Genomic DNA, 19,795 nt, shown 5'->3' with positions numbered 1-19,795 from the left:
TCCTTCTGTCCTCCCCCACACACCTGACTCCTTGCCCTGTTCTTCTTGCCTAACCAGTCTTTCTTCCCATCCTCCATACCTTCCAGAACAACCTTTCTCCCATTTTCCATGCCAGTTCAGCCTGTAATAATCATAAAACCATTTTTTTGAGAGAACACAAAAGGGTAAAGTGGTGAAAAGATTGGTTGAATAGCTTTGTTTCTCTTTCTTCTCCACCTGTGGTCACTTGTTAACTTTCCATTCTTCCCCCTAGACAAATGCATGTTGGTTAATTTAGTCAGATATTTATTTATTACTTTAAAGGTACATGCACCTTTTATTATTAATTAACATTATACTAAGCAGCAGCAATTACAGCTATTGAAGACTTGACCACCAAAAAAATTACTTTTTAGACCCTTACTTTATTTTTAACTCAAATTGTTTTGACATTTGCTTGTATTCTTCCCTTTCCTAAAGCTATTGTTCTTGTATCAAAAGGAAGTTCTTCACATAGCTCACAGTCAACCTGTGGAACTCCTTGCCTGAGGAGGTTGTCAAGTCTAGGACTATAACAGAGTTTAAAAGAGAACTAGATAAATTCATGGAGGTTAAATCCATTAATGGCTATTAGCGAGGAAGGGTAAGGAATGGTGTCCCTAGCCTCTGTTTGTTTGTCAGAGGGTGGAGATGGATGGTAGGAAAGAGATTGCTTGATCATTACCTGTTCAGTTGACTCCCTCTGGGGCACCTGGCATTGGCCACTGTCGACAGACCGGATATTGGGCTTGATGGACCTTTGGTCTGACCCAGTATGGCTGTTCTTATATTCTTATCTCTAGAATTATAGATATACTAGCCAATTAGCCCGTCATAACACGGGATTTTCAGGTCTCTCCTCCATGTCGGTTTTCTCTCCTGAGACTCCAGTCTCTCGCTCCGTGTCTCTCTATCTCTCACTCCTCCTCCTTCTTCCTCCCCTCCCCTCTCTCTCAGCTCTCCTCCCCCTCCTGCCTCTCACTTGGGGGACTGCGGAGCCCAAAAGGCCGTTTGGGCTCTGCACTCCCCGTGCTGCATGGGGGGCGTGGAGCCCAAATGGTCGCTTGTGCCGCTTGCCCCCACGTGGCGACCTGGCTGAGCAGCGCAGAAGTCAGCCGAGTGCCACGGCGGGAGGCGAAGGGGGGGCGTGGTGATGATGTTCATGGCCAGGGGACGGGGCCTGGAGCCGCTGTCATGCTGCATGTCACCGCCCTACCCCCCCTTCCCCTCCCACCGTGGCACTCGGCTGACTTCTGCGCCGCTCAGCCGTGCCGCCGCGGGGGAGCAAGCGGCCGTTTGGGCCCCGCACTCCCTCTGCAGCATGAGCCGCCCAGAGGGAACAACCAGCATTTCAGGCAACAGCGCCCCCCAGAGGGAACAACCAGCATTTTGGCGTTACAGACTCAGACACTGGGCTACTATATATGATGGATGGTCTGTTTCTGCTTTTAGGTAAAGAGAGTATTTAGGGTTTCTATACGAATACCATAAATATTGGAAAACTTGTTGAAAATGCTTAGTCACTAACTATCTGTCCATTTTATGGTCCATCAAAACATTTCCTAATTTTATATACATCATTTTTTTTTTTTTTTTTGGTTTACATTGACTTCCTGCTTGAGTCTAATACCTCATTAGCTTTTGAAACTAGGTAATCTGGGTGTCACTGTAACTCCAGGTTGGCATTTCATAAACAGGAAATATTCTCAAGCAAAGTAAATCCTGAAATATGACTGGGTGATGGAGCTTTTGCACTTTCTCAAATTGAAATAGAAGCTGAATCATTTTATAACCGCATAAATGGATAAGTAAGTGCATTATGTAAGAAAGAGAGGGTATAAAACAAAACTTTGGTTTAGCAGCTTCTTAACTGAATATCCATATCACCTTCCTTAGGTTTCTTATTTGATGGCTTTACTAAAGGAAAGGATTGGAGAGTTGAATTAAGATTTATAATGTTTTATTAACAGCAGCAACTAATGTTAGAAAAATTATGGTTCTCAACAAGGGGTTTGAATACCCCAGAGTATAATCAGAGTTCTTCTACAGGGTACTCCATTTAAATCAGCTTCTCAATCGAGAGGTTGCAACCCCTGGGGACAGGAGAGGGGCATGAGGTGGGCTTGAGGACCACAAATGCATATATCTGGCCTTAGAGGGTATCAAGCTGAGCACTGTCATAGAGCCCCAAGCAACAGGGGGCTACCTGAAGCAAAGTTATGTACTTCCACTCCAGGTGTCAGGGCTTGGGCTTCAGGTAAGGCTCATAGGTGAAAAACCAGCTCAAGTTTCTAAAGTGTAAGTACAATCTTTAGTATTCAATTGATTCTTTTTACCATATAATTATAAAATGTCAGCAATTTTCCAGTAAGTGTGCTGAGACACTTTTTTGCATTTTCTTGTCTGATTTTGTAGGTAAATAGTTTTTAAGTGAGGTGAATTTTGGGGCACAGAAGAAAAATAAGACTCCTGAAAGAGAGACAGTATTCTGGAAAGGTTGAGAACCCCTAGTATAGGATATAAGGTGGGAACAAAAGTATTGGATAGGGATGTTAAAATTTCTATTAATTGGCTAATTGAATAGTTGATACAATTTGCAATGACTATTTGATTAGTCGATAAGGACGCTTCCACCATCGCTACACTTCAAAGGCAAAAGTGTTGCAGGAAGCACGGGATGAGCAGGAGACTAAAGCAGTCCCTCACTCGCCTGTGCTCTCCATGGGATTTCAAAGCTGCAGCACAGCAAGGAGCCTAGTATCCGTGGGGGCTTTGAAGCACCCCTTTATCCTCCCCTTTGCTGCCTCTTTCTGATAGAGGCAGCAAGAGGGGGAAGCAACTAGTTGACTAGTGTGTTAGCTATCCAATAAGTCAGCGTTTCTCAAAGTGAGAGAAACTTCCGGGGGGTTGCAGCTGCCGGGGTCCTTCGCGCCACTTCTGGGGATTCTGTAAGTGCACTCCCCTCCTACAACTGTGTAGGTGCTGGGCATGCTGCGGGAGGGGGTGTCAGCCCCGGAGGAGGAGCGCGATGCCGGTGGCTTCCCTTCAGCATAGTAACTGCAGGAGGGGTGAGTCAAGACTGTTTTATTTTTTTTCTCAACAATTTTGGTGGGGGAGGGGGGGAGTCACACAAATTAAATGAGCATTTTAAGGGGTCATGGTATCAAAAAGTTTGAGAACCCCTGCAATAAGGATTTACATATTGGATAATCAACTAGTCATTTGTATCCCTAGCCTGTGATTTGGCTAACTTACTAGAAAATTGGTCAATATAGTCATTCATGTTTTCTGAACCAAGTCATATACACACAGTAGAAAATAACACTGTCAAAAATCTAAACAATCTCCTTCCCCAAATATGCTCCGTCACTGAGTCCCTCAGAATTAGGCCTCACTTCTGTCAATTGGTTATCAGCTCCAGCATTGGGAATGCAAATAAGGAAAAACAATACAGTACAAAGATAGATCACACAAAAAAAGTAATCAGTTCTGACATACCAGGTTAATCCAAGGCCTCTTTCCCAATGGATTTATTATAGTCAATGCTTATCTAATTTCTAATGGATATTAGCACCAAAATCTGATGAACACTCCTTCTTTGGAATGTTGTGTTCAACTCTGTATTTCTTCATCAAAGTTGGACATCCAAACTCTCCAGCCAGCAGACAGCATCGCTCGTTAGATTGTGGATATTCTCCAGTGAGCCAATAAATTTTCATGCTGGGCATTCCACAACAATGTGGTGCATAGTTTGCAGACTGCCACAATTGCAAAGTGGAGATGGCAACAAATTCCACTTATGCAGTAGATATCCGCACCTGCCCTGACCGGTCCTAAGCCAGTTTAGAACACACCACAGTCTCCGAGGAAGATCAGAATCTTTCTGCTCAGTGGTGGGATCCAACACGATGTTTGTTTGGGGTGTCAACTTGCTGCCATTCAGCTTGTCATAGTTCCTGAACATTGGCCATGACACTCCTCACTACCTAAGATGCACTTGTGACAGACTGTATAGGAGGGGTTGGCAACAATTTTTGCCTGGGGGCCACTTCAGAAATTTTTGAAGTAGCCCCAGGCCACCCAGAAGGGTCAGGGCCTAAACAGGAAGGGGCACGACTACCCCCCTCCCTGGACTGATTGATCTGGGAGTGGGGGAGCCCCTTTCCCACTAGGCACCCATGCCCTGGAAGAAACATGGCATGCTCTCCCACCCCCAGGCCTATCAGGCCCTGAGGGCGAGGGAGTGCAAGAAACCTCCTCTTGCCCTGTGTGGTGCTGCGGGCTTCTCACAGGGCCAAGGCAGGGCAAAGGAAGCTTTATGCAGCTCCCCCTGCCCCTAGGCCCTGATTGGCCTGGAGGCGGGGGAGCAGTAGGTCCTGCATGGGCTGGATCCAGCCCGCCGAGGCCCTTTTGCCCACTCGACTGTATAGACTGGGTGGGGTTACATAGTCACTTGGTCATATTTATTTCATTTTCATATAAACTTGAAAGATACTGTAAAACCATTAATTGTGGTAGACACGTTAGTGTCCTACAATCTGAATTAACAGTGACTTGTTACTGCTAAAGAAGCTTTGAAATTGATCTCTTTTGGAACGTGTTTTGAAACAAGAATATACACTAATTCTGACAATCTTTTAAAGCACATAAGTAAGCCTGCATATTTTCTCACAAGTGGGACACTTATTTTTGAGAAGTGGTAAATTGACTGATTTGGGAAATAACCCAAGAAAGTACATTACCAGACCTTTGCTCAGCTGTCAGCTTTCACAATAAGAGTGGACTCTGCAAACACAGATGGAGCAAAGGACAGACGGTATTACAGTTTTTTTAAAGGTGTATTCATGTGCAACCTAAAGGACTGGAAAATAGACTTGAGTAAAAGAGCCTGTCTGAAATAAGTACTTGATGATGTCTGCAGGTTGCTCAGATCCTGAGCCTTCTCCCTTGCAGGTGTTTTCATCTCTTAGGAACTTTGTGCTGACAGGAACAGGTTGCTTTATCCCATTTCTGCTGGATTGTCCAACTTGGTTCCTTTTCTTGGAAATGCTTGGAAACAGTTGGTGATCCATTCTTTTGAAGATTCAAAATATCTAAATAAAATAAGTAGAAATTTCTTACCATCCAATCAGGAAACAAGGTATCATCTTACAGTTCTTGCAACTGAGGATGGAATTTTTCTGTCTGTGCAATGCATCTTGTCTAACCTGTCTTTCAGAAGTTGGTTTGATTATAGCTGCTGGTACAGATGTCTTGGTACATACCTTCAACTTTGACTGGTTTGCTTCAACAACTTACCTCTCTTTACAAGTCACTTTCTGTGACAGAAGTCACTTGAAGAGCTGATCTCCCATGGGCTAAAACAGCAGTGTAACTCATCTATTATTGTTTTAACAACAACGGAGGGTCTTTTGTGTATGGCTAATGCACAGGTTTAACTCAATCAAAAACTGATAGTCCATCCTGTAGTCGAGCCCTTATAAACATGCTATTGAGTTTCAGTTCCTTTTTATTTACTGCCTCTTGCAGCTCAGGTGTATTTCTCTAACTTAATACCACAAGCAGGTTTGATTACAAACAGTAGCCTTATTACTTCATTACTTAAAATAAAGGAAATAAACATAAATACAGCCCTTTTCTTTTCCCAACAAGATGCCTGTGAGGTAAACTGTCATTTAAGTTTACAGTATTTTGCTTAAAGGTTGACCCACTTAGTTAACTTCTATTTTATATGTATAACTTTATTTAATTATATTAGATTCCACTCAGCTCCCTCTTCTGTATCTGGCAACGTAATATCTTAATTAAAAATCAAATAAAAAACCTTCATTCAAACAGAAAAAGGAAGTCTGCTTAGCTGCACCAGTGGTACAATCTCAGGAAAGTCCGATGTAGCTCTGAAGTTTTTTAGACTATTGAAGAAATCCAGCCATTAGATCTTGTGTTTCTATTCTTTTGGTCCTCTGTTTTATTTTTTTTATACAGTTTTGAAACTGAGGCAATTCTTCAATGGTAACTCAAACTCAATAATAGTAACTCATAAGGAATTACTACAATTTTCAAGCAGTTACAGGGGCTTGAGGTACTGTTTTAAAGCTGTTTATGTATCAATGCCTACATGGTATTCCTACACTCTAGTTAAATTCAAAATGTTAAACTGGGGAGATGAAAGTGTCTAGTTTCTTAAAATCAGGCATTACAGATGTTGCCTGCCCTCTCTTCCATTGCTCACTTTCCCACCTTCCCCTGGCTATACCTATCACTTGCAGAGCCAGGCTGGGAGCTGATAGAGCCTGCCCACCCACATGAGATGTCGGTAAGAAGCAGCTCCACTTGAGGAAGGGTGGTCATGCATGGATGTCCCAGGGACCCCATTCCATGCTCTGCCCTCCACGCTGGGCCAGGCTGGAAGTGGTACTTGCAGGCAGTGAATCCCTCTGCAGACAATAACTAGACAGTACATGTGACCAAATACTGCACAGGTTCCCTTTGAAGTGGACTTTCTGCGTGTGCCTAGGCTACAGGGTTTTGTTGACAAAACTATATCTGCATCTACACTGCTGTTGAGTTCTGTCGACATAACGTTGGCAGAACTCAGCAGTTTTGTCGATGGATGTAAACCTCATTCTACAAGGAATAATGCCTTTTGTCGACAGAGTTCTGTCGACAGAAGGCATTGCATCTACACTGTCCTTTGCATCTACGCTGTCATGTTGACAAAGTGGCTTGCTTTGTTGACGGAACTGAATGTAGTCTAGACGCTCTGTAGACAGAAGCTTTGTCGACAGTATCTGTCGACAAAAGCCTGTAGTCTAGACATACCCTCTGGTAGGGAGAAAAAGGTACCTAGCAATCATATCTCTGTAAATCTTGTATAATTTATTGCATGCACTGGGGGATTGTTGCATTCTTCCATTTATTCTGCTTCCTCCTTCATTCTTGGGGCTCAGTATTATACTGGAAGGCATTAAAAGGTGCCATCAGCAAGCTGTGTGATTTGGCCATTGTTAGAGACAGGATACTGAGCTGATTGGGTCCTTTTTATGTTCTTGTAGACAGTTGCAGAGGTGTTTGAGATTGTGCTTGTACTAACTGCAAGTGCATATGTCCTCACCTTTATGCTCTTAGCTTTCTTATTTTCTCAATCAGTAGGGTTCTGATCACTGATGCCTAGCACAGTTTTTGAAATTGATTGCATGCAATGTTCATACATTACAAGCAGATAGAAATTTCATCTAAGCATATGACCTTTGCAAGAGGTCCTGAGTTTGTGCATTCCCAGAGGGTGTTTGGCTCTGTTCCCAACCCTACTCCCATTCCATCCCTTCTCCCAAGCTTCTGTTCTTGCCTCTTTCCACCCCTTACTATCAACTCCATCATGTATTAGGGGATTTTCAAGATCAGTGTGCAGTGAGTAAACCATCTCATGCTATATTCTAATGGTTTGACAGTCTGGTATGGAACTACTTGCAAATATACTTACCCAGAAAAATTATGCTGAGATTATAGGGTTGCCAGGCCTACAGAAGTGTTTCCCAAATGGGGTTCTGTGGAATCCTGGGGTGCAGTGAAGTGAAAATAAGGGTTCCACAAGAATTCCATTACAATAACATTTTATAATTTACAAAAATATGTACGCGTTTATGAATTTTATTGAAAACAATTTTCTTTTCTGTTTGCCATGATAAGCGTCCCTGTGCAATGCCAGCTTAGCCAGAGTGTGGGGATGATGATGTCACTACTTAGCACTGCGTGCAGTTAGTCAGTGGTGCGATCGCCTGTTACAGACAACCGTAAATCCCCCTACTCACTCTCAGGGAGCGTGGATCATGTGAGTGACTGAATACGAATATACTAGTTCCGTGTCGGACAAAGTCGAAACTTCAGATGTCAAACCAGTTCCTTGTATGGGAGTGTGCAGGCAGTGCTCTTGCGAATACTTCACTTCAGTATAGTCGCATAATTTCTTGTATTTAAAAATTTATCTGAGACAAATATAAATTGACTATCATAGATGAATATACATATCTTTCTGGTATTAAATCAAATATAAAAAGAATTTGCCAAGAAAAGCAGAAAAAACACTCTTCGCATTGAAAACTGCCAATGTAATGCATATTCGTTTTTGTTTATATTACCCTTATTTGTCATCTACACTTTCAGCTCCATAGATGAGACTGTTATTAGGGGTTGCGCAAAATTCTTTTGAATTTTTAAAAGGGTTCCGTGGCCAAATAAAATTGGGAAACACTGGCCTAGAGAATGAAGATCCTTAAAACACACCAAACAGTAGAGAACAGTTTGCCATGCTGTTTTGCCATTGTGACTCAACTGCGAAGTAGAGGACTGACCACAGAGATGAGGATAACCAGTGCTCCATTCTCAGATAGTATATGGTGGTCTTGCAACTGGCCAGAGGCAGTGCTAGTTAGTGGTGATGTTTGTAACGAAGACACCCATGGATTTATTCATGAACATCTAATGGGAACATCACCAGAAGAATACTGCAGAGCCACCCAGTTCAGTATATATGGAGAAATAAGTGATTTCAAACTCTTACGTGCATTTAAAAGCATTCAATTGAGCCCACCCTTTGAAGATGGAAGGTTTTTGAGCTTATAAGGATGCCTCTTATGTTACAAAGAAGCCAAACATATTGGCAAAAACTCCTACTAGTGCTTCTTGATTGACACCTGGAACAAGTAACTGTTGGGAGTGGTTCTGAGTGACATCCCACATAGATAGATGATAAAGGATTTAATAGGTTGGGTGTGGCAAAATCAGGCAGTTGTTACATTCACCTGTGCTCTTGCTGAAATTTGGGATTGAGCTATTCTGGAGAGCTCTGAGGTGTGTGCTGTTTGTCTAGTATGTTGATTCATATGTACTGACTAACCTAGAGTAGAATACTTCACCACAAGGCCAGCAGCTTCCTTCTCCATATAAGTGGTAATTTTGCTGCTGGTGTGCAAACATTCCTGATAGATTGGAACCTGTGACAACTGTCACTGCTGTGGAGTAATATATCCAGCAAGACATCTGTGGTTCTTGCTGGAGCAGAGATGGAGACTTAAGCTGCCATGATGGCAGAAAGTAATGCTAGCCAGGAGGCAATGAAAACTGGCCAAAAGGATTTAAGAAATGGCATAAAAGTATCTCCAAAGGACATCAGAGCTACTCTAGATGCACAGAAGAGCCAGCAACAGATGAAAGATGACTTCAAAGCAGGGATTAAACCCAGTCAATTGGAGTTCAATACTGTATTTGAAGAGATCCAGACAGCGAGGAAGAAAATGGAAGTTCAATTAAATGCCCAGGCTGATATGGTAAATCTGATTCAAGAAATTAGCAGCAATTTGACCAATATTGTTAAAGTTTTCCAGAAAACAGAAAAAAACCAGAAAGCTTTGACCAATCTGGATCTTGCTAATGGAGAGTCTCAGAAGCAAAGACTTAAGGACCTCAAGGAATGCTTGGCTGAGAGAGTTAGTCTCCAAACCACTTTTGAAGCTAGCAGTTTGAAGGAATATGAAAAGAGCATGGCATGGGGTAAGAATAAACTTCAGGCTCATACTTGATCTGATCCTCTAATTGGAAAGCTTGGAGGTGAGAGATTTTTGGTTGTCTGCTCCAGTACTTCCTTATTTAGTCCTGTTTGGAGCACTTTTTAGAAACTGTCTTTCATATTTAAAAATATTTTTCTAAAGAAAATAACCTGACTTGACAGTAAAAAGGCATTTGCATGTATTCTTAGATAAGGTCGAGACTGTCACACAAGTATTTTTAGAAAGTCAGGCACAATACAGGCAATAATAAATCGCAGACGTCCGAGCCCCCTAGAGCCCAATGTGTTAGGAATCAGTCTGAAGCAGAGCAACTCACCAGGCAACCAAAGGGGTTGGTCCACAGTAGGCTGTCTGATGGGCTATACTTGTGTGGTTAGAAGAGACAGAAGACGTGCTCTTAAGCTGTAACAGTCCGGTGGCTGCTCAAAGTATTTGCCTGTGACTACAGTAGTTCCTGTCCTTGTCTTGACTCCAGCCCTTCGACGATCCAGCACACTACAGGTAAAATGGGGTTCTGCCCCTTTGGCTCTGGTTGCTGTGTAATGCTTATAAGAAACACATGGGATCTTTTAGGGGAGAAGGCAATATGCCATTTTTATTAAGACACTAGCATATGCTTACATACACACTCACTCTCCACCCACCCACCCACACACAACAGTTCTGCCAATGTTGTAATAGTTACCACAGTTCTCAGATTGTTGTTTGATCAGTCTTACTGGGCAGGTAGGCTGAGTGAGGCTTTAGCAGTCCAGAATAATGCTTCAGGGTGGCAGGATGGGACCCGAAAACTGTAGCAGAGCAGTTTCCTTCATTGATTTTTAGTAAGTTTCACATCATACTGTAATCAATCATGATTTGAGTGCGTATTTTCTTTATTTTTTTATCACAGCTATCTTGTCCTAATTGATAGGCACTTGCCTTATTTTTTTTATTTTTTTAGACTCTGCCCTTAATTTGCATCTTAGTAGGGGTATACAGCAGTCTTCTGGCACCTTTACATCTGTCTTCTGTGTCTCCCTAGAACATCTGGTCTGGTGATGGCCTTCACACACATCCTCTAACACACATTCCTCATTCTGCATTCACACAAATAAAAATTACGTAGTTGCTTCTATAAAAACAGATCCAATACAAAAGACATGTTTACACTCTTAAATTTAAAAAAAAATCACAATCCTAATGGTAAAAGAATAACAATAGTAACAAATAGACCCTTTTGGTCTATTCCTGCTTCAACATTAATTTAAAAAAACTCCACAAACTGCCTGCCTAATGTGTATTTACCAACGGCACTAAGCTGTTCCTTTCTGCAAGTCAGAAAGGATGACTAGTAAGGTGCTCTGAGGTGCATTGCATTCATAAAGTTACATTTTATCTACATGGCTACACTTGACTACCAGTTCCAGCTGTGATCACTGGGCACAACTGCTCATGTTCTGGTCAGTGACACAAGGGGAATCTGAGGCTAGGAAGAGTTCTCATTTTGAGGACCGTTCCAATGCTGTGTAATGCACTTTCCCTAGAGATGGAAGCATTAGACCCTCTAACCATTATGCAGTGACCAGATGGGTGAAGTTTAATAAAATATCCAATTCCTTATATGACAGTTGAACACAGTGGTTTATGTAATTATGAGGATGACTGCTGATTATGCTGCTTTGAGATCCGCTGTGGTCTGCAGAGTTGAATTATCAGAAGTTGAGCACAATGGTAGTAAACTCACTGAATTTAAAAATTAACTGTATGGCATCTTTGTACAAAGACTGTCTAAGCCAGGACTACTCAACTTTAGAAGCCCTGGGGGCCACAATGATACAGCACATGCCGAGGGCCACAACTTGTGTGGTTGCATATACATGCCAACAGATATGCAAATAGCTTCTTTCACACTAATGGGCATGAATACAAAGCACTTCCCACAATGCCCCGGTGCTCCAGGAACCTCCTCTGTGGAGACTAGAATCACCAACACCCTGTACCCAACTGTTCCAGTCAGCCTGTCCGCTTGCATCTTTCAGTGCTTACCCCACCTGCGAGACGCCTCGCCATTGTGGAGCGTGTTCCCAGTGGAAGCCATGTAAACCCAAATCACACTGTGGGCCGCAAACAAATGGGCCGCCTGCGGCCATGTGTTGAGTAGCCTTGGTCTAAACCAAATGAGAAGAGATGTGAGGGACATGACTAAGCAGAATAGACTTTGTGATCAGGAGGCTGACTTGCTGTATGAGTAACTCACCCAATTCATCTTATTCTCTGGCCTATCTTAATCCTATATTGTGAATGAAAAGAACTTTAACTGGAATTTAGGTGAATGTTCTTTCATGCCATCTTACTTTCTTATATATACCACTGTTTCAATGCAACTGTGACTTGGCTTTCCTGTTTTTAGACTTTCAGCTCTTCTTTACAGCAGTTGGCTGGGTCTTAGGAATATCTATTCTCATAAAAGGAGCAAATAATGACCTGTCCGGAGGTACACAAGGCCATAACCAGGTATAGAAGGAATTGTGTGATCCTTATCTATAGAGGCATTTCACACCATTGATGAGGGTTGATGCTTGCAGAGAAGCCTTGAACATTGAGGCTGCTGTAATAGTGACCCTTGTGTAACAAAAGTGCTTCAGAAATGTCTGTTGAAATGGGATACATCATGTGTTACAGCAATGTCACTAGTCCCCAGAGATAGCTTTGACAGACATTTGAATCAAATTATGGGGGAAGGATTTGGTAGCTTAAACACTAGGGTTTGACCAGTGCTTTAATAGATTTGTGCAATCAATTCCATCTGGCTGTATGCAGGGACTATGGCTGTGTATATATAGCTGGAAGCTTGAGTCACACATGGTCTAATTTAGCTAAGAGACAGTATCTCTAATTCTGTTCACCTCACTTGTTGTACTGCTTGCAAGACCGGAGTTCTTTTTTATGGCAGATAACTTCACTAAAAGGAACCCGGAATAAGGCAGTGAGCTCATTTCATATAGCTTGCAGGAAAAAATATTAAATGGTATCTTAGCCAGTGATATGGTTTAGATTCAGGCTATTAACTTCTAAAGTGAGAACCATTTGTTATAATTGTGTTATAGATTGTACCTTTTTAGTTCAGACATCCATTGTCCGACATGATTTTAGTTGGCCAGTTGTCCATTTATCTTGGGTGTGGCCAAGTTTCCCGCTGTCCCATAAAGTTTTAGTCACCAGTCCAAGCTCTGTATTGTTTGGCTCTAACTGAACCCTCAAATTTCCTCGAACTGTGCAGTAAGCAGTGGAAGTGTTGGTAATGCTGCTAGACAATATTGACTTCCCATGGTCCGGAAAATTCTCCGGGTTGGCACCAATCAGGTACCAAGGGTTCCAGACTAGGGAGGTTCAACCTGTACTAGCTTTTTCTAAATTATAGAGAGGTAAGTAGTGCCTGTGGGAGACTGATTAGTAAAATGGAGACACATGGGCATAGGTGCTTGGTGCCTGTGGGGATAGGAGGTACAGGGATGGCCACCAAGAGCAATAAAGATAGGGTATGAGGGGGCACCCAATTTATCCATTTAAAATTTTGACACAAACATGGGAGCAGTGCTACGTCAAGTCACCTATCGATATGGGCAGACTTCTGTTATGATTTTGAAAAACCTCGAAAGGTGACCAGAAAATAACAGAAGGAACAATCCTGAGTTCTCTGGGACACAGACACAATAGTTATAAGATGCAAACTAATCCATTCACTTTAAATGAGTGAAAACTTGAATGCTAATAACTCTGCAGTTGTCACTGTTATGTGTTTTTGATGTGTGGTGAAATAGCCAAGAAAGAGGCACGATGAGGAATGTCCACCAATATTTCCTGAAGGTGGGAGGCATGAGCATGCTAAGGGGTTGTTGCAGGAGAGGGTGTGTGGGACAGATTCATACATAATCTTAAGAAGATACTTAACCCATGGAAAATGAAGGGGCATGATTAGTATAATTTTCCTGAATGTGGGCCGTGCTTTCAAATGTTTGGTTGTCTCCTCTAAGACAAACCATACAAGATGGTTACTAATGGTACTGATATATTAGACTAACGATTCAAACACGTTGAGAACAGAGGTTCTCAGTCACTTCCAGTGATACAATTGATACAGCAATATCTTCCTATCGTATCAATGTTGCTTCACTGGCCTTCAAAACTTTTGAAAGGCTCAGTAAACTACTAATTATCCTGCATAAGAAATTTTGAACTTTTTATATTTTGTTTTATCAAATGTCACCTCTCCAAATTTAGTTTTCTTTGATTCTCAACTTTGTATTCGATGAATCTTTCTAGTTGAACTAACGGCTCATTTGTCTTGATGTTTCCATTATACTACTTTGGGCTATAGATTTTTTTTTGGTCACAGCCTGTGAGAACAAAAGGGACAGCTTGCACAGCTACTCCTTGTTGATTTTCCAGACGGAAGGCTATAGAGAAATCTTGTGCACTTAGGGTTGTAAGAATCAAGTATTAAATTAAGAAATATGGGCTGCTTCAAATGACATGATTTAGTCTAGTGTCTGAATTTGCAACATTAGACTATTAAACTAGATAATATTCAAGCTGTGCATAAAGTGTGAGAGGAAGCTTGAAGTATATTGGATGTTTGACAGCTTTAGTAGATATTTGTGGGGGTTTTTTAACTTCATCATGACTGAAGCTGTTAATTCTAGGAAAAGTGTTCCAAAACCTTTGGTTGATAAATGGTAAATGTGAATTAAAGATTGTGGTATCTTATAGTAGAAATTGAGGTATTAAAGGGATCAAATATATATAGGGAGAATGCTCCAATATATTTAACTTACAGTTCAGGAAATGTGAAATTGCAGCAAACCTGGAAAATGGACATCTATTGTATGAAAATTAGACAATTCAGTGGACAAATTTGGCTTTAGAACTAAAGAACCACATCAGTTCTGTGAAAATGTTAATCAAAATTGCAGTGTAAAGAGTTGGCTAAAATGCATCTCAGTGAAGAAATGTAAATGCATAATCATTAAGAGCAATTTCAGTCGTATATAGCTTTTATGCTACTAGAACTCTGAAACTGTTGTACAGTCTCTTTAATAGACCAGAATGCTATTAAAAAGTAACCCTTTCGACCCAAAATGGCTCTGGAAATGTTTTTTCTTTTTTTGTTTTGATTTCCAGCTTTGGTAGCTGGTAAAAATTCATAAGTGAATACATGAATTAAAATGTCTTTTTTTAAAAATTCCAGTTGACAAAAGCAAGCAGAGAGGCCCTAGAAGTTCATGCATACAAACACAAACTTCTCCTGATGAGCACACAACTGAAACAAAAACACGTGAGTTGGCACAATACAAAGCAAAGTGTGAGAACCTAAGTGAAATTATCCTGCGTTTGAAGAAATTATTGGCAAGCAGTCACCAGAAGTTTGAAGCATTAACAATTGTGATCCAGCACTTACAGTCAGAGGTAAGAACTCTTTGCTTGAATTTGATGTAGTGTTCTGAATCAGGCAGGGCTCTGAATACTTAATTTGTACTTACAAGTTATCATTTAACGCATACGGTGCTTCTATGCAGCAAAAAGCCATGGCAGCAAGTCTGAGCCTGGGTAAATTGGCTCTGACCTATGCTGTCAGGCTAAAAATAATACTGATGTATGGGCTCAGGCTGGAGCCCAGGCTCTGAGACCTTGAGAGGGTGGAGTCCGCACTGCTAGCTTTTGCCTATCAGGCTGAGCCTGAGTTACCATAGGGTTTTCTGCAGTGTAGATCAGTGTTTAATTTTTGATGGGACTGACCTCTGACAACCTGTGGGGTTGGCAATAAATAGCTCTGGCGTCTCTTGCCACATCAGTTATTAAAGTGTCCGCCTCCTCCTCCCCCCCCCCAAAAAAAAGCTTGAGTGCCGGCAACCTCTTTTATTGCATATTAAGCACTGGGGTACATGTACCCATAGGAACCTTGCAGGAGTATGAGTGCTTTTGTTTTTTCTCCTGTACTTTTTGTACACTGCTTTCACTTTTTGTTTCATCACTAAATTACACAGATGTAGTATTGTGTATCTCAATTCCTATAGGAGAAGTCTTCACAGAAATGTAGGCTTTTCTATCATTTGTTATCCTTTTGGGTGAGCACTAAGGACAGTGGATAGTTGAATGAGTCACTTTGGCTATGTCTACACTGCAGGCTTCTTGTGCAAAAGACCTTGTGTAAGAGAGCATCCACACTGCCCTGTGCCTTTGTGCAAGAGATGTGCTTTTGCGCAAGAACATCCATGGCAGTGTGGATGCTCTCGCATGCAGGAAAGCTCTGATGGCCATTTTAGCCATGGGGTTTATTGCGCAAGAAACCCCTGTTGGCTGTCCACACTGCCGCCTTACACAAGAAGGCTTATTCTTCGTGAGGAGTGGAATAACTTTTAGGCAAGAAGCCCTCTTTTCTGACGCTTTACTGTAAATGTACTTGCGCAAGAATGCACATGCAGTGTAGATGTAGCCTTTGTTTGCAGTCTGGAACAGATGCAGGGGTTTAAAGTTTGCAAGAACAAAAGATTTCCAGTAAAAGTCTCTGAATAGAGGAGCCCTGAATTAAAGGATGTTAGTCTGCAGTTGTCTAAAAGAAAGAGGACAGAAGACTTTCAGTGGGTTACGGGCTGGAATTAAAAGTGGATCTCTGTACTCTGAACTTGCTAAGCCCTTCAAAGGCTAATCTTTGGGTGAGGAATCTGTTAGACAGGAAAGTAATTTGTTGTTATGAGCTGTATATTGTACTTTTCTTCTACTGGTAACTGTTTCCAAATCATTATGCTTGGTAGTATTTGAATTTTGCTTAAGCTCCGCTAAGTAAGTTTCAGTTTGGTTTTACTATAAACAAGTATTGTTTAAAAGGATAGTATTGAACTGAGGTGAAATCGGTGAGCTGAAGTGCTCTGTTCCCAAAGGCTGTGAATCTGTGTATATTGCAGGTGTGCAGATGATGGGGGTTGGGCTCTTGGCTGAATGTAACAAAACGGGGCATGTATATTGCTTGTCTCTGAGAGAGAATAGAAGGGAGCCCAGAGGAGAGCAACTGTATTGCTACAAGTTTGGTGTCTGGGGACTGTTTGCCTTAAAGGTAAAGTGTTTCCTTCCTTCTGTGAGTAGATGATAGTGATTCACCTCCAGTAACCCTGGAAAGTGCCACAGTGGTAGTGGTTGCACTTATTGTATGAAAAACAGATTTGGACAAGAATTAAAATACACTGAAAGACATTAACTGGTCATCTACTAAACTGACACAAAGCAGATTTTAGAAACAAAGTTTGTTGGAATTTAGAGTAGAATTAGGGTGGGAAACCTTAATATACAATTCTTACAAGGATTTTTTTTTCTATCCATTGCTAAGATGACACGCTTGAATTGTTGCAGGGTAACTTCAGTTACAAATGCAGGTGGTAATCTGCAATATTCTAGGACAAATGTCTAGCTGTTTAGTTTTTTCATATATATGGTTAGTTATTTTAATAAATTAGCTAAAAGTATGAAGCATTCTTCTTGTGCAAGATGAAAATTACCATCTTTTACCTAAAAATATTTTATCACTTTTGGCCCTCAAGTCTAATAATTGATCCCCGTGACTCATCTTATTTTTTCACTTGACTAAAATTCCTGACTCCAGATTTGCTTCTAGATCCGGGTCCTACTTGCAGCCTCAAAAAGGATGTCTAATCCTTAAGTATTTTTTCCTCAAAGGATAGCAATACCTCATTTTCCACAATACCGCTAGATTTGTGTACTATGATAAGATTGTTTCACTTCCATTGTTCTGGTCACGTTGACTCCTTCTACCAGCACCATTAACTTTGCAATTAGCTGTAAATCTTCTCTTGAATATCAGAACAAGTCTGAAGAAAACTGAAATTTCCCTTTGAAGTCTGCAAACTAGTTACATCAGCTCCAGGAAGTAGATTCCATTGTTCATAATGAAACTAGCAGGTGGTGCAGTGCTGATGTTGAATGTGTCTGTAATATAGTTACGTTGGTGTGAGTCCATGAAGATAATTTGGCTCAATGAAATTGAGAAGATGCCTGCCATTAAAAGCTATGCTAATAACATTTGTTAGATCTGTGTGTTCTCCTATTCTCTTGATAGCCATAGTTTAACTGAAGTCCTGAGGCATGGATGCTTACTAGTAAAGTTCCCCATGTTTGAAATAACTTCATTTTCCTTCATTAAAAATGGACTTTGTGAAATTACTGTTAACGAAACGGTCTGCAAATCCACCCACTCTACTGGAGTAAGGTAATAGGGGTGCACTCTGTCAATTAGGTCTAGTAATGGTACAGTACTCCCCCTCCCTTCTCCTTCCCTTTTCTCCCCTCCCCTCCCCTCTTCTCTTCTCCACCCCATCTGATCTGGCACAGGTATTGTTAAAAGTTGTTAAACACTAAATCTTCCTTCAATCCATGCATATAGAAGTATTATCTTGTGTTTCAGTCCCCTGCCACCAGCGTTCCAGGATGCTCCTCCTCCCTGCAGCTGGCTCAGCTCTGCTCCAGCCCAGCTGCTATTGGGCTCCAGTTTGCAGGGCTCGGGCTTGGGCCTGCTGGGAACGGGGCTTGCTGGATGCCCTGCTTTTACTGCAGGCTGCCTCGATGCTGCCAGGCCTCCCCGAGGATGGAGATCATTGGTATTGCTGTCTGGAGCTCCCAGGGAGTTCACAGCCAGTTCATACTCCCGGGCGCTGAGGCTCTCTGATCCAGCAACATCCATGGTCTGGTTGCCGGACCAAGAGAGTCCTGGATTTTGGAGGTTCAACCTGTAATTGCGGTTTCCTGTTTTTAATCCCAACAAGCAAGAAGGGGAGCAGTGAAATAAAGAATATCCAGTGTTATCAAATAAAAACTAAAACTAAACATTCATTCTTCAGTTTATTAATCTTGGTAGGTGATGACGGTTGTATTGGCATCAGGCTTTAAAAAATTGGAGCACTGCAGTTTACAGTTGTTTATTCACTTCAGCTCTTTGTATTTATTGTTTTCTATATTAAACTCCATAAGAACCATAGTTTGATACATTAAAACAAATCTGAATCCCATGTTGTGCTGTCATAATCTCTTGCAAAGCCATCAATGAGGATGTACTGTGTTGCAGGCAGCATGCTGAAAATCTGTTCCTTTTACCCTCCTCAACATTCCTAGCCAATACTCAAATGCCTGTGTTACTCTCTAAGATTCTAATTGGGCTATTTGATATAATATAAAAAATGATGCATGCTAATTGGAGAAGTAAAACTCGTAGATATTGCTGATCTCAAATGTTAAATATTATGAAGTTAGTTTTTTACCCCTTTGAGTTAAAAGCCCAAATATTTAAAATCAAAGCCAGTCATTGAAGTATTACTGAACTCATTTTAGCTCAAAATAATACTTTAATTGGGTGTGAAACTTTTAAAATTCACTGCCAAAAGAAATAGTATCATGAGCTACCCACTTAATCTGAGGACATGGGTTTTTCCCATGAACGTTCATACTATACATACATACAGGCAGTCCCCGAGTTACGCGGATCCGACTTATGTCGGATCCGCAGTTATGAACTGGGATTTTCTCGCCCCGGAGGACTGGAGTGGCGGGACGCCTGGTCCCGCCGCCCACCTCCTCCGGGGCAAGAAAAGCTGCTCCCCGTCTCCCTGGTCTGCTGGGGGAGCCAGCAGATCAGGGAGACGGGGAACAAAGCGGCGGAGGACCTGGGGCCGGACCCGCGGCCGCTTCCAGATCAGCTGCAGACCAGCGAGCTGGTCCGGCCCGGGTCCTCCGCCGCTTTGCTCCGTGTCTCCCTGGTCTGCTGGGGGGGGACACAGCTAGTGCCGCCCCCCCCCCCAGCAGACCAGGGAGACATGGAGCAAAGCCCGGGGCCTGTGGTAGAGCAGGTGGGGCACTGCCGGTTGGTCCCGCAGCACTGCTCCTTGGCGCTACTGGACCAACCCAGCAGCACCCCAGCTGCTCTGCCCCAGGAGTCCTGATTCAGCTGCTGCTGATCAGTTTCAGCAGTGGCTGAATCAGGACGCCTGGGGCAGAGCAGCTGGGGTGGTCCAGTAGCGCTGAGGAGCGGCCTTGCTACTGGACCAACCCAGCAGCACCCGAGCTGCTCTGCCCCAGGCATCCCCAAGTCAGCCGCTGCTGAAACTGACCAGCGGCTGACTACAGGAAGCCTGAGGCAGAGTTGCTCTGCCCCGGGCTTCCTGGAATCA

General features: G+C 42.3%; 1 protein-coding gene across 7 annotated transcripts in view; it reads left to right on the top strand.

Annotated features, from left to right (window-relative positions):
• Nucleotides 1-19,795, top strand: part of MTUS1 (microtubule associated scaffold protein 1) — a 192,158-nt gene that overhangs the window by 132,542 nt on the left and 39,821 nt on the right. For all 7 annotated transcript variants that reach the window (XM_075931169.2, XM_075931164.2, XM_089777883.1 and 4 more), the window contains one exon: nt 14,815-15,032. In XM_075931169.2, the coding sequence (XP_075787284.2) occupies nt 14,815-15,032 (218 nt within the window). The remainder of the gene's footprint in view (nt 1-14,814; nt 15,033-19,795) is intronic.

The sequence above is a fragment of the Pelodiscus sinensis genome, chromosome 4 (assembly GCF_052426305.1).
Source record: "Pelodiscus sinensis isolate ZL-2025 chromosome 4, ASM5242630v1, whole genome shotgun sequence".
NCBI lineage: Eukaryota > Metazoa > Chordata > Testudines > Trionychidae > Pelodiscus > Pelodiscus sinensis.
Note: the sequence above shows the minus strand (reverse complement) of the source record. Positions and strands in the feature narration are given on the sequence as shown.